The sequence below is a fragment of the Motacilla alba genome, chromosome 17 (genome assembly GCF_015832195.1).
Source record: "Motacilla alba alba isolate MOTALB_02 chromosome 17, Motacilla_alba_V1.0_pri, whole genome shotgun sequence".
Lineage (NCBI taxonomy): Eukaryota > Metazoa > Chordata > Aves > Passeriformes > Motacillidae > Motacilla > Motacilla alba.
The window spans coordinates 8979859-8994289 of record NC_052032.1 but is presented as its reverse complement, the minus strand read 5'-3'; the positions used below and the strand labels follow the sequence as shown (position 1 = coordinate 8994289).

At 52.1% G+C, this 14431-nt stretch overlaps 1 protein-coding gene across 3 annotated transcripts in view; it reads right to left on the bottom strand.

Annotated features, from left to right (window-relative positions):
* Positions 1-1023: 1023 nt before the first annotated feature.
* Positions 1024-14431, bottom strand: part of NACC2 (NACC family member 2) — a 49939-nt gene continuing 36531 nt past the window's right edge. For all 3 annotated transcript variants that reach the window (XM_038156319.1, XM_038156321.1, XM_038156320.1), the window contains exons 3-6: positions 6179-6346; positions 3486-3591; positions 2844-2941; positions 1024-1634 (exon numbers count right to left, since the gene is read on the bottom strand). In XM_038156319.1, the coding sequence (XP_038012247.1) occupies positions 1135-1634; positions 2844-2941; positions 3486-3591; positions 6179-6346 (872 nt within the window). In that variant the 3' untranslated portion in view covers positions 1024-1134. The remainder of the gene's footprint in view (positions 1635-2843; positions 2942-3485; positions 3592-6178; positions 6347-14431) is intronic.

Sequence of the window (14431 nt, the reverse complement as noted above, 5' to 3'; positions counted from 1 at the left end):
GGGAGGAGGGAGGGGCAGAGGGTGAGCTCTGCACGCACTGAGCTGTGCCTCCGGCGCGGATGCTGCCAGGAGCCAACGCCAAGAGCTCCTGACTCCGTGCCCTTTGGAGCAAGAACAACGTGCTCTCCATGCTCAGATTCCTCCCTAAATCCCTTCACAGGCTGAGGGGGGGTTCCTCCCCTCCCAGTGGGTCCCCCAGGACCTTCACGCCCCGGGGTGCAGAGGGGTGACAGAGCCCAGCCCCCAGGAGTGGGCACGTGAGGGTGCAAACACGGAGAAGCAAAGGAAAAGGAGAGGCTGGGAGGGAGGAAGGGAGGGAGGGAGAGAGAAACCAAACCCAAACCCAGCCATCTCGGGCAAAAACCAGACCACAACCACAACGGCAGCCAGGCTCTCCACCTGCATCCCACGCAGTCCTCCCGACACGCGCCAGCCTGAACTCCCACAGAACCATCCCTGCTCCAGGGAGCCGCAGGAACCTCCCCGGGACAGCAGCACCCACGGCCAGGCCTCCCCCTGCTCCAGAGGGGTCCGGCCAGGATTTCAGTGCCACGGTTTCCCCCAGCCCATCCCACTTGGCTCGAGCCTTTCCCGAGACAAACGCGGCCAGTCACAGCACCTGCACCCGAACACACCTCGCTTTCCTGGTCAGTGACAAAACTCTCCTTAGAGGACAAGGTTAACGATGGCTTTACTTCTGAGCTGAGTGATGGATGGGGTGATGACGGGGTGGTGGTGGGTGGGGGGTGGCTAGCTTTTCTCCTCCCCTTCTTAAAACAAACAAACAAAAAACTAAAAAAAAGAAAAAAAACAAACAAAAAAAAAGGAAAGGAAAGGAAAAAAAAAGAGAAAAAGCTACAATCTTATAGACTAACCTCAGGAATATCAAAAAAGGAGCCCAATATTTTTTTAAGTAGGTCGCCACAGACCTAGTCGTTTACAGTATAACGAATGCGATTATTTCCTTCATAAATTTTAAATACAAGCAGAATAAAAATCACATTTTTTTCAGGCAACAGTAGCAGTTCAGTAGGTAAGTGGCTTGATCACATTTTTTTTTGTTTTGTATTAGTAATGCATGCAAGCAGCTTTAGTATTACAGATCCCTTATAGGTCACGAAATGTTTGCTCTCTTTATAAAGTCCCTCCATAAGTACCATCCTGTCTCCTCACGGGGGTTTCGGGCCGGCTGGAGGAGCCCGAGCCTTGCTCGAAGGGCTGCGGAGTGCTTTGGCTTTCCGACGCCACGGCATCCGTGGCAGCTGCCTCCTGGATGACGGAGCCGGCGGCCTCGGCGTCCTCGCCCTGCTCGAAGGACTGGCTGGATCCGTTGCTCAGCTCCACGTTCACCGTGTTAGTTCTCAAGGCCACGATAGTCCCCGCCTCGCTCCTCCTCTCTGCATAGATGCGCTGCTCGAAGACCTGAGCGGCGTTGGGCTGGAAGTCGGGCTCCAGGGGGACAGTGTTTGTGGAGGAGCCCATGACGCTGCGGTACATCTCCACGCCCTCGGGCAGCATGGATTTGATCTTGGGCAGCCAGCGCTTGCGCACGCGCCGCGCGTTGGTGCACATGTCGGCCGCGATCACGTTCATCTCGCTCTCCTTAAAGCTCGGGGCAAAATTCTGACAATACACTGCAAAGACAGGGAGACACGGGGCTCAGCTCTCTTGGGGAGGGACACGAAGGGCAGCCCGGACTGCCAGGTGGGAGCGGAGCTTCACCCGCGGGCCTGAGCTCTCCACACAGGCAGAGCCCCTCAGCCGGAGACAACCAGGAAGGACAGAAGGTATGAACACCCCAGAAGGGCCCCTCGCTCCGTGGGGACCCCCACAGCACGTGGGGATGGCCAAACCACAGGCGGACACAGAGAAGATCCCACCAAGTCCCCAGGAGCAGCTCCATTAATGGCTCCCGACCCCACAGCGCTGCAGGAAATGTCAGAGCCGAGGGGCTGCCCGAGGGATTGTCCCCTGCCTGTCCCTCTCCTCACGCCACCCCTGCGTGGCCCAGAGGCCTGCCTGCTCCAGAGTCCCTCCGCTGGCACGTGCCCTGGCAGGCAGCAGCAGTGGGAGCTGCAGAGCCCTGCAGTCCCTCGTGCCCTGCTCCTCCGCGGGAGCCAAGCACCTGATGCTGTGGGGCAGCGTCCAAGGAACTGCCACGGTGAATGAGTGTCAGCTAAAGCTGGTGCACAGGGACAAATCCAGGCAGTAGGAACCCACCCCACATCCTGGCACACAGCGCCAATGCCCTTCCAGCCCCCCTCAGGAAGGACCACGGCTGCAAAGTCCAGAGTTGGCACTCTCCAGGATAAAACTGCTAACAGGGAGCTGGCTCCACCATGTTCAGCCACATTACTGAACATCTGCCCTCTTCTCCCTTTTCCCCAGATGCCACAGATCTCCCGGGGCAGCTGGAAGGCCCCTGGACTTTACAATTAGGGAGGGGAAAGATTTCTCTTCCAAATCTTAAAAACTAAATGAAAAAAACTGCTTAAGAGTTTTGTTCTCCAGCACAGTAATATTTACACATAGATTTACTCGCCAGAATTCAGCCAGGGTGAGGGAGCACAGTGATTCCCACTGCACATGAAGCCCACGGCAAACAGATCTTTCTGAACCCTTCAGGGTTTCCTCCAGCCCTCAGCTCCTCCTGTCCCAAAACACTCCAAGTGATGGAGAGCAGATCCCACCCACAGCTTCTCTGGGCGACCAAAAAACGATGCAAAATAAAAAATAAATTGATTTTTCCACAACCTATTCCCACCATTATCACACAATGACCTTCCCTGCCCAGGGCTGGGCCATGCTGCTCCACCCCAGTAGCAGAACACCCCTCTCCTTACATTTGACTGCATTAAGGACCCTGCTGTCCAAGGGCTTCCTGCTGGGATCGCTCGTGGAGGACCTGATTCCAGTTCCGCAGCTGTTGGCAAGCGTGTTCCTGTGGGGAGGCAAAGGGAGCTCCTGGGAGAGGGGACCAGGGGACACTGCCCTGCCCTCCCCCTCCAGGCCCTGCTGGAGGCATCAGCAGGATTTGGCAAAGGGAGCTCCTGGGAGAGGGGACCAGGGGACACTGCCCTGCCCTCGTCCCTTCAGGCCCTGCTGGAGGCATCAGCAGGATTTGGCAAAGGGAGCTCCTGGGAGAGGGGACCAGGGGACAGCCACTGCCCTGCCCTCCCCCTCCAGGCCCTGCTGGAGGCATCAGCAGGATTTGGCAAAGGGAGCTCCTGGGAGAGGGGACCAGGGGACAGCCACTGCCCTGCCCTCGTCCCTTCAGGCCCTGCTGGGGGCATCAGCAGGATTTTAAGGTGAGGAGTGGGAAATGTGCATGGAAATGGAATAAAGTTCTCAAGCATCATTAAATAAACGCAGAGCTGAGTGCAGAGGATGAAGAGCTCGTGACACGGGGTTAAGCCCCTGGGAGGTGAAGGGAATGGGGAAGGAATCCCTTGGCAGAGCACGAGGAGCAGCGGGATGGGACCTACCGGTCGAAGAAGGTGGCCAGGAGACGTCTCAGCAGGACCTTGTGTTTGACACCAGCACATAAGTGGCAATTCATCAGCTGCCCCCGGGTGATGTAAACACCAGAGCCTGCAAGGGAGGAGAGGGACAATCCCAAATGAGCCCCTGGCACACCCACAGAGCCACCCACAGCTCCTCCTGGCTGGTGGGAACCTCTTCTTCACCTGCTGCAACAAGGACAGAGGGATTTCTGGAAAATCCTGACAAATCCTTGGGGCCTTGGCAAGTCCCAGGCAATAACAGCTCCTAATTTTATCAGTACAGACAGGAAGTCTGTGGGAATGAAATGAAAGGATTCTGATTTTCTCACCAATGCACACCGTGCAAGGCTTTCACTGTGATTTGATGTGTACAGACCAGATTATTTATTCTTTCTGAAGTGAGAAAACCCCAATCCATTTGGCCTTTTCTTTTTTTTTTTCCCCAGTGCAAGACTGTAGAACACAGAGCTGGAAATGAAAGAAAAAGCCCATCTAGCACAGAAAGAGGTACTTGGTTACAGATCTAACTGCTTCCAAAACCCCAGCCCATCACCTCTTGCTACCTCTGGTGAGCAGGGAATTTTCCTTCTAATGCACAGGAACGGCTGCCTTTGAACCTGCTGCCTTTAAGGATGTTTTCTGGAAGAAAAAGGAACCCTGTGCAAAGCAGCTGGACACGTCCAGAGGTCTGGCAGTACTTTACAGAAGGTTTGATATCAAACCTTTTTACTCTGCTCACAGACCAAGCTGCTCCTGCCTCAGCACTGCTTCCAGGGAGAGGCTATCCCATTTTTCAAGCATTCTGTTACATGAGAGGGTTTTGGTGTTTGCTTTTAATTAAGATTAAATAATGGGTCATAGCCGAATCCAGAACACACTCCGTTCTCGAGACATAAAAAACATCTGCTGGAGAAGTAACATCTCCTCCTGGATTTCCAGGGAAGAGGATTGTCCCTGACCTTCTGGATTGAGCTGGAGCTCAGGGCAGCCCCTGGGCCTGACCCTCTGCACCTCCCCTGGAACCCCAGGACACATCCTGGCCCAGGATCCAGCATCCCTCTGGATCTCTGAGCCGTGCCACGTCTCACCAGGAATTCTCCCTCTATTCTCTTCCATCTAATGAGGTTTTTTGGGTTTTGGTTTGGTTTTTTTTTTGAGTAACAGCCTCAGTCCCTCCCTCAGATGTGCTGTGGTGACTGCAAGCCTTGCTAAAGACCCTTTTTCAGAGAGAGCTGCTCAAGTTTGCTGAATCAACTGTAGCATGAAAAAGCAGAAACAAAAGGAAAACATTCCCACTTGGAGAGTTGAGGAAAACTTCCACAGCAGGATCAAGCCCTCCCTCCAGGTCTGAGACAGGAATTAGGGGAGTTTATTTTGTAGTTTAAGAGATAAGGCATCAGAGCAAACACCAGCCACCACTGAGGGGAACTTCACTTTAATAAATGAAAAATAACCAGGCAGCCACTATCGGTTAGTGATATTAATCTACTTTTTTTTCCAGATTGAAAAATGTAAATCAAGCAGAGTTGCCTCAAACCAATTTGCAGCTCTCACTGTGAAAATAACCTGCACCACTTGATGGTTTTAAGAAGTCTCACATTAAATGGAGATGGGTACAAAATGAATATTCCAGATCCCAAATAAATACTTGAGGTCGCACGCTGCGCTTTGCCTTCCATCAAAGTCCTTCCTCCATCAGCTGCAAACCTTTGTGGGCATCCCCTGAAATCCTGACTCCTTCTCCAGAATGAAAGTGAAATCATGCTACTCACCAAGAGAGAAATGACTGGAAGGGAAGAAGAACTGATTTGGATGCGCTGTGCTGCCACATGTCCTTCTTGGATCAAGGGCTTTGCAGGGATTAATTAAACCTCCCCACCTGGGGGCACGTCTGGGATGCCCTGCCCAGCCATCCCCACACAGCCAAGGGAAAAACTCACAGCCAGGCCACTGCAGAGTAAAGCTGGGGGGAACTTCTAAAAGCAGAATATGATTATTTCCACTGGAATTTGACCTGGTCACTCCAGCTTAACACTTTCTGTGCAGTGCTGGGTGTGCCTGGGCTGGCACAGCCACCTGGTTTCACTCCTTCAGCTCTACACTCTCTAAGCAGAATCACCTTCCACCTCACACTGGCCAGGAATCTCTTCTAGAGGAGTAAATTCTCCCAATATTGTAAATGCCCCCCAAAATGAAAATAAAGACAGAAGAAAGGACCAAACCCAATTTCTTCTCCTCCCGCTGCAGCATTTGACCACTTAGTAAATTTATAAAGAAACTTTTACAGGTTTTTCAAAGCTTGTTCATTGACACAGATTTTATCTCCTTTGCTTTGTAAATCTTACAATGTGGCAGTTTTGGGGGGGGTTTGTTGGATTTTTAGATCTGTGACTCTAAATGAAAACACACTCACTGCAGCCACACCGAGCAGGAAGAACACAAGCTGCAGAATTCAATTAAAATGCTAAATTAATTCAATTGAATAAATCCTGTTAATGACACATTTTTCTGTCAGCAAATTAAAGGCAACTCGGAACTTTCCAAAAGACGCTCGGCGACGAATAATCCAGAAAGACACAGCAAGGGCACACAAGATGCACGACTCCAGCAAGATGGAGAGCACCATTCCAGAAGGAAAACAGCAGCAACCCAAAGGTATTCCAAGGAAAAGCTACCTGCAACAAGCTCGAGTTTTTCCCCAGGGTCTCCCTCCGAGTAGAGCTTTGGGTGGCAGCGGTATCCGATCTGGCTGATGAGGCTGGCAGGCAGAGCCACCAGGTCCCGGCGGATCAGGACACACGAGCGGTTCTCCAGAGGGATCTGCTCTGGCTTCTCTTGGGCAACTTCAAAATGAAAAGGGAAAATCGTTAAAAGAACTTGTCACGACGCTGACAGAAGGTCAGGCTTTGACTTCTTCACGCAGCAGTTGGAAATATTTCCCCCTCCAGACGTCCAACCACGGGGCAGGTGCCACCTGAAAGCTTGGGAAAATCCCCTGGTCTCCCCCTCCACGGCAGCCTCAGGTTCTGCAAAAGGGATTGTCAGAATCTAATTATGCTTTAACATCTCCTGAGTTAAAATTTTTGTGAAAATGGACAGCTCTGCTCAGCTGGCATCGCTCTGCAAGCGCGGCACACGGAGCTGCTGCCCCACACACCCCAGGAGGGTGGCAGGAATTTCACCAGGGGTTCCAAACAGGCAGTGCATTGCCCCAGCTTGATGAACACCCGCAGCAGTTCCATCATTACTTCCCTTGATGGTTTTTCCTGCTGAAGTAAAATTCCAGACCCTGCAGACACCTCTGCTCTGAGAAAGGTCACCAGAGCCTCTCCTGAGATGCAGCCACCAGCCACCTCCAGCCACCTCCTCTTCCTCTGCCTTCTGCAGGCCAGCTTTTCCTCTCAGTAACAAAAGAAGCCCCCACCAACAAGGCAAAAAATGTTATTAAGATGTAGCTTGAAAACTAAAATACCAGATTTTCCCAACCCGCCCTGATGCACCCTCTCCAGAGCCCACCACTGCCCAGGAGCCACCAGAAACATGGAAAAGCTGGAAATACTGGGCTGTCCTGCCAGCACCTCCAAACCTGGGTATTGCGGGCACACAGAGGATTGGTTTCTAAAGCACATTTACAGTCCAAGACCACCTGATTGCTTAAAATGACAATTTCTGACAGCAACGAAGGCTGACCATGCCCTCAGGCCATGGTGGGAACAGCTCCAGGGCTGAACTGCAGCCCAGCTCTGCCATGATCCACCTTTCTTCCCCAAAACTGTTTGATGAAGTGGCAAGTGCCACGTACAAACCCAAACCCAGCCCTGTGCTCGAAATCTGTGAACACTGAGAGAAGCAGAAACCCCAGCAACGAGCGTCTCTGCTCTCAGAACGTCCCCTGCTCCAGAGGTGTCTTTTCCTGAGATTATCCCTGAGTTCTGGGGGCCACTTCTCCTCTCTGCAGATAAAATAACAAGTTTTGCAGACTTGTTGCTCAGTAACCCAGGGCGATGGCTCGGGGACAAAGGGAGCAGTGTTCTAAGTAGGACATGCCCGCGGTGCCGTGCTGGGCTGTGGCATCCTATGGCAGGCTCTGGAGCATCCCCACCCTCAGGGCTCCCTGTGTCCCTGAGGAACGCCAGGAGGGACTCTGGAATGGCAGGAGGATGGTCCTTGCTCAGGGAGACAGGACCCAACAGCAGCAGAACAACTCACAGGGGGTTTTTTAACTCTTTGTGCCATCACAGCCCCATTATCAGTGTGATGTCTGTGCCATTGACACTCCAAGCTGCAATATTCCCAAGCATCCAGATCCAAAATCCCACTATCAGTGTGATACCTGTGCCATTGACACTCCCAGCTGCAATATTCCCAAGCATCCAGATCCAAAATCCCACTATCAGTGTGATACCTGTGCCATTGACACTCCCAGCTGCAATATTCCCAGAGTATTCTGCATTCCCAAGCATCCAGATCCAAAATCCCACTATCAGTGTGATACCTGTGCCATTGACACTCCCAGCTCCAATATTCCCAGCATTCCCAAGCATCCAGAGCCAAGATCCCGTTGGAGATGGGGGCCAGCTCCCACTGAGGGAGAATCTCAAGGACCAGCTCTATTCTGAGGCTTTTACAGAGTGATAAGCAAACCATATCCCATTAAATCCCGATATTTTCCAGCTTAAAGAAACCAAAAGCGAGGGGACAGTGGGTGCTGAGGAACCAGGCCTGCTCTGCTGCCCTTCCCTGGCAAGGCAGGGCCACCAGGGCAGCTCCAGGGGAGGAAGGGACGCCTCAGTCACCTCCCAGAGGCAAAATGTTACTCAGAGGTAAAATCAAATATACAACCCCTAGGAGCTGTGTATGTGACCTACACAATCCCAGCCCAGCACAAGGCTCGGCCCAGGTTATTAAAATTGAATTTTTAACACTTCATTTTTTACTTTAACCGATGGCTCAGGTCAAAAGCACCCACAATACCCATCAGCACCATACTTCATAAACCAAACCAAAATTCAGCTAAAAAGACCAAGTGCAACTCAACCCACGGCTGGATTTTGGCCACATCTGTCCTGCTGGCTCACTGTCTATAAATCTCTTATTAAACACAGCCATGGATCATTTTGGGGGACTTTGTTTCCATTCAAGCATTAGCACAAAATCAACGATACCGAACAAAAAGAGGTTTTGGGGCTTTCAGTGGCACCTCAGTGCAGCAGATAGCAATCAGTTATGTAAAGGAGCAGGACACAAGAGCCACTTTGGTCCCATGTTTCCACAGAAAGCCACTCTGTTTGGCCTTTCTGCTCCAGAGAACAGGAGAGTATTTGCTTCTAATTAATTTGTATCTTCAGAGGGCAGCGGCTCCTTCCCTTTGAATGAAAGGGCAAACAATGGGAAGTATTGTTAAATACAGTTTTGTTCCTGAACAAGAAAGGAGCTCCCAGCCAGCAGAGAGGGGCAGGAAATCATTACAGAGGAAGCCACGAGAGCTGCCAGCCGAACACTGGAATATTTTATTTATTTGGATATATGCTTCAATCCCAAACTTAGCTGGATGCTGCAGCTGCAACAGGTGGTGCAGAATGGGAAATACCCATTTTCCTGGATTTTTTTTGGCTGAACAAACAGCCTCAAACTAACTCACTGGTCCATGCTCCAGGTTCTGCATGATGCTGGGGCACGTGCCCTCCTTACCCCTAAGACACACTCCAGAGACCCCTCAGAGCCCCTTAGTGCCGAGCCCTTGGTGGTGTGGTGACACTGGGATTTCTGCACGTCCCACCTGGGATTTGCTGGGGATGGGCTGCTCAGGTGAGTGCCTGGGAATTGCTGGACACACACCTGGCACCAGCACTCACTCCTCTCCTTACTTCCTGCCAGCCCAACCAGCAGGGCTTCAAAATGAGTCGTGAAGCCCCAGTTCCCACCAGTCTGGGTTCTCCAAACTGCACATAAACATCAAGGTGCTCCTGTGGGTAAGAAACAACTGCTTCTGATTTTGGAATGGGATTAGGAGATACAGAAAGATCAGAGTGATGGAGCCTCACCCAAAAATTGATGTTTGCGGAGTCCCAGCATGTAACAACACATCTCAAGCCCTGAAGAACAGGCCAGAGAACCCATCTTCACCTGCTCCACCACGGATGCAAACACGTGGATGATCCTCCCCTGCTCCCTACATGGCCAGAAGTCCCTTTTCAAACAGCAATATTTTAACATTTCTCTCCCATCAGCCTATTTTCCACTGGCAGTGGAACCACCTCAAAAACATCTTCCCTCCACAGCCTCAGCATCCCCAGCATCTGCTGCAGATGTAAACCTGTAGCAGAGGACACACGCAAGCAGCACGGGATAGATCCATCACAGAGTCCCAACGGGGAGAGTTTACATTTCCCAAATAGTACATTTATACCAACGCACTGAAATGTAGCCTTTGATTTGTGACCTATTTATACAGGGAGGTAATCTGGAATTAGTATAGGAAAAATATTACTGGTTTATAAATACCCCTATCTTGCCTTCGCCTCAGATCTCAGCCAGGAGTGAAACATCTGCCAGCCTAAAATTAAACATCTGTGGTTCAGAGGGAGGAAAATGGGGCTGGAAGTTTAATGCCAAAAAAGGCCAGAGGCTGAGTGTCCCCAGCCTGGGGCTCAGCCTTCCCCCTGCTCCGCTCCGACCGTGCCAGGGTCAGGATGGGGCAGTGCCACCACAGAGCCCCTCAGCCTGGAAAAGACCTCCAAGACCACCGAGTCCAATCTGTGACCAGTCCCCACCTTGTCACACGAAGACACACAGGCTGGCTTTCAGCAGTTTGCAGGTGTTTGAATCCCTCTGCAAAAGCCGGCGTGCTCTGGTGGATAACCGGCGCCGCCCTCGCCCGCTTCATCTCCTAAAAATCCACGAGCTCTTTGTGCTGAGCATCCTCCCTGTGCAGAGCCTGGCCCCGCAGGGAGCAGCGGGAGCTGGCAGGAGCAGGGGCCTGTCCCTGCAGTGGCAGCCAGCTGCTCCATCCCGCTGCAATTCCCGGCGTCGCTGCCGTGATTTACGTCGCTGCAGCGCGCCGTGCCCGGCTCCGCTCGGGATGCTGCCCGGGATGCTGCATCATTTGGGATTCTGGGCTGTTCCCTGCCCTCTTTCCTTACTGTCAGGAATCAGAGGCCAGGAGAGAAAACTATTCTCTCAGCTAATTACCACAACTATTCTATAATGGCTATTTTAGATGAATTTTTAATGAAGTGTGCTCTTGTCAGTTCAGGATTTCATAACTTTCAAGTCCAGCCTTTACATTCCAGCCATTTGCTGCATAAAGATTTTCCCTTTTCCCTGCAAACCGGTGCAGCAGGAGCAGGGGAGGAGGACGGACCCTTGCACAACTTCGCTGGTGCCTGTCAAAATTAAATTAACTGCATCTGCTCAGCAGAGAGCTGACTGACAAGAACGTGGCTCAGTGCAGAAAAGCGCCGAGCATCTGCAAGTCCTGCTGAAACCCACTTCAGCTCAGGCCCACGACGCTGTAATTAACAGGGATAAAAATACTTTGCTTTTGTTTAATATTTTCTGGAGTTGTGCGTTCCTCAGATCAGATGCTGGAAACCTCATTAAGTCTCGCTCGTGTCCTCGAGGCCCACATGTTCTCCACAACCAGACCTAGTTATGGAGCGGGGAGCCATTTTACCGCAGTGCTCCCAGCCCGGCGCGGCGCCGGCGATGCTGCGGCCACCAAACCCGGCCAGAGCCTGGGGGGAAACTGAGGCAGCTCTTCCTACACCCCTCTGCCAGCTGCCACCCTGTCTGCCAACACCTAAGCCTGACCCTCCTGAGTTTAATCCTGCTGGTCCTCCTGCAGGTCGAACACTTGTCCTGGTCCCTCACACTGCAGGTGGCACCAGCCTCTTCTCCCGGGGTTCCTCCAAGAGGAAACAGCCTCAAGCTGTGCCAGAGATGGTTCAGGTTGGAGATCAGGAGGAATTTCTCCATGGAAAAGGTGTTCAGGCACGGGAAGGGGCTGCCCAGGGAGGTTTTGCAGTCCCCATCCCTGGAGGTGCCCAAGGAATGACTGGACATGGCACTCAGTGCTCTTGGTGGTGTATGGTCAAAGTTTGATCTTAGAGGCCTTTTCCAACCTTCATGATTTGGAGATGTGGATCTGATCCAGCTTTGGAGATTCAGAATGGCTCTGACTACAAAAAAGGGTGAAGAAAATAAATCAAAAACCCCCAGCCTTGGGGCAAGAAGAGGATTGGTGACCCCTCCAAGGGTGGTGGGTGATGCTGAAGGCAGGTGAAGAGCTCAGCCACCAGTGTCCCACCACACCCTCACGAGCACCAGCACTTCAGATGGGGAACAAAAAAGCCTAGAAAAAGCAGGGAAAAAAATCCAGCAACCCTCTCTGAAATTCAGAGCTTCGTCTGCTCTGCTCCTCTTTGGCTTTGTTTTTGTTTTCACAAACAGGGCTCTTGGAAACCTTGGCAATCCCTGTTTTAAAGGGCTCCCCCTCCCCCAGGGCTTTGTGAGGCTGTCGGGATCTCCATGCCAGGAGCAGGATTAGCTGCCTTCTCTCTTCCATCTTACAGTTTCATTATTCTGCACCTTTTGAGAGGGTACAGTTTATCCTGAGTAATTAAAACACAGTTAGCTCTACAAGTCCAAACCATAATGGAACAGCTTAGGTTTTACTTTTTGTAATCTCTTCTTTGAGTGCCCTCTTTTCCAGGAAGCCTGATACCTAGAGCTGCCTTATTTCAGACAGGAAACTCCCTCGAAAGGTGCGAGGGGGGAAGAGGAATTTCAGCAGAAATGTGGGATATTTAGAGCCTTACAACCTGCCTCTTCCCTGCATGGCCTCAGCATCACCACCTGGTTCTCCCTACAGAAAACAAGCAGGAAAACTTGGCTGTGGGATGGCCAGCCCTGGCACGAGGGCTGCAGCATCTCCAGTGACACCTGAGCAAGCTGCTCGGATTTTCACTTTTCCAGCTGGGATGATTCCTGCCCGACATGGATTAGGGACAGCCTGAGAGCTGCTGCCTGCACCATCCCCGGGCTGCTCCTGTCCTTGCCTTCTGAATCGGTTTTGTTCTGTTCCTGCAGGAACTGGCCCCGTGACAGGGATGGAAAACACACTCCAAGGGCACGATCCCACTGCTCCAAGGAATAACTGAAGGCAAAGCCACATTGCTCACCACAGGCTCTACAGGGAAAAGCAAAATAAACCCAAAACAAGTGGGCAACAGCACAATTCCTGTTCAGTCTGGCTCCAACAGCAGCCATGGAGGAGACTCTGACCTTGACCCCTGATCCCACTCCTCTCCTGCCTCATCCCAACCACTGGGACTTGAAGCAGGACAGGGAGAGTACTCAGGCCTTTGAGGCTCATTTCCTACAACTGCTTGTCCACTTCTCCTAACAAATAATTCTAATATTAAAATAGTAAATTCACTGTTTTCTCCCTTTTTCATTTGGCTTAGTGAAAAAAACCACTTTGGAAAATCCTGCTTATCTGCTTGCTGTCTGGCAGGGGAACGTGGCAAGAGGATGCTGAGCTCCTGGGATGGGATGGGATGGGATGGGATGGGATGGGATGGGATGGGATGGGATGGGACAGTGTCTGGGGTGAGCCCACTGTCAGTACTAAGGAAGCCCACCTGTTTCATGTAACAAAAATTGTCCTATTTGCCAAATCTTGTTCCTTGGTGAAGACTAAAATCCAATGGCTTTGAGGAAAGCTCTCAATGAACCAGATCTAAAATATTTGCAACATGAGTGCAGCAATTCCAGGAGCCAGAGCAGGGGAAGCAGCCCCAGGTGAGGGGATGTTGTGTGCAGCCAGAGCCAGTGGGAAGATGTCCCTCCCTGGGGAGCTCCCGAGGATCAAAGCTGCTGCCACAAACACCTGCAGCTCCCACGAGGAGGCCACTGCGAGGCTGAGCTTCCATGTGGGACACTGCCAGCTCCATCTGTGCGGGGTGCTGGGAGCTGCTTCCATGGGGGATGCACACAGGACAGCACCCAGCGGGCATCTCCCCCTGGAACGGAGCCCCTGGACCTGCACCCCACCTGTCCTGGCTCCTCAGGAGGCTCTGAGCCCCGCAAGGTGCCAGGGAAAGGGGCTGTGTGCCCAAGGAAGTGGGAGGGAAAGGACCTCTCGTGTCCCTGTGCCCACCTTGGGGCTGAGCAGCAGCTTCCAGCCGAGCACCACCAAGGTGAAGCTGCCTCCTCTGTCTGGGGCCTGTCGAGGGATTCGCACTCATCCCCTAATCTCAAATTCTGGAAGGGCAGCAGAGGGATTTTACTTTGTTCTGGGCACTGTGTTTCTAATGGGGAAATAAAAGAACATCAAGCCCCAAAAATGCTTTTCCCTTTCTGACAGTGATGTGTGGGACAAGGCTGGCAAAGGAGAGAGGAGCACTTCAGGCAGTGGGGAGAAAAGCCTTCCTTCCTTTCCTTCCTTTTGCAGATATTCCTAGTTCTATAAAAATGATTCAGTTGATGTTCTTCTCCCTTCCTCCAAATATCCCATGTTCATCACTTTTTTGAAACTCTCATTCCAAAAAGCCAGGACAGAAGACAGCTCCCAGAATGACCATCTGACCCTGGGCCAGAAGGGCTGGTGCTCCCCTTGCCAAGGATGACCCATGGCAGGTTTGCTCAGCCATCACCTTGGGATGGATGCCACCACCACAGGGCTCGTGCAACCACCAGGCTCCTCGCTGGCAGCTTCAGCCAAAAAGCAAAGACCCTGGTGGAGGATGGAGCCTCTCATCTAAAGAGTCTCACTCCCAGCTGGGGAGTGATGGCACGATGGCACGGGGAGACCTGCCCACGCCACACCTGGACATCAGCACCAACCAACAAAAAAAAACCCCAACAAATGAAACCCCCAAAGACCAAAACCTGGTGACCAACCCAAATCTGCCCACGGTGGCTGG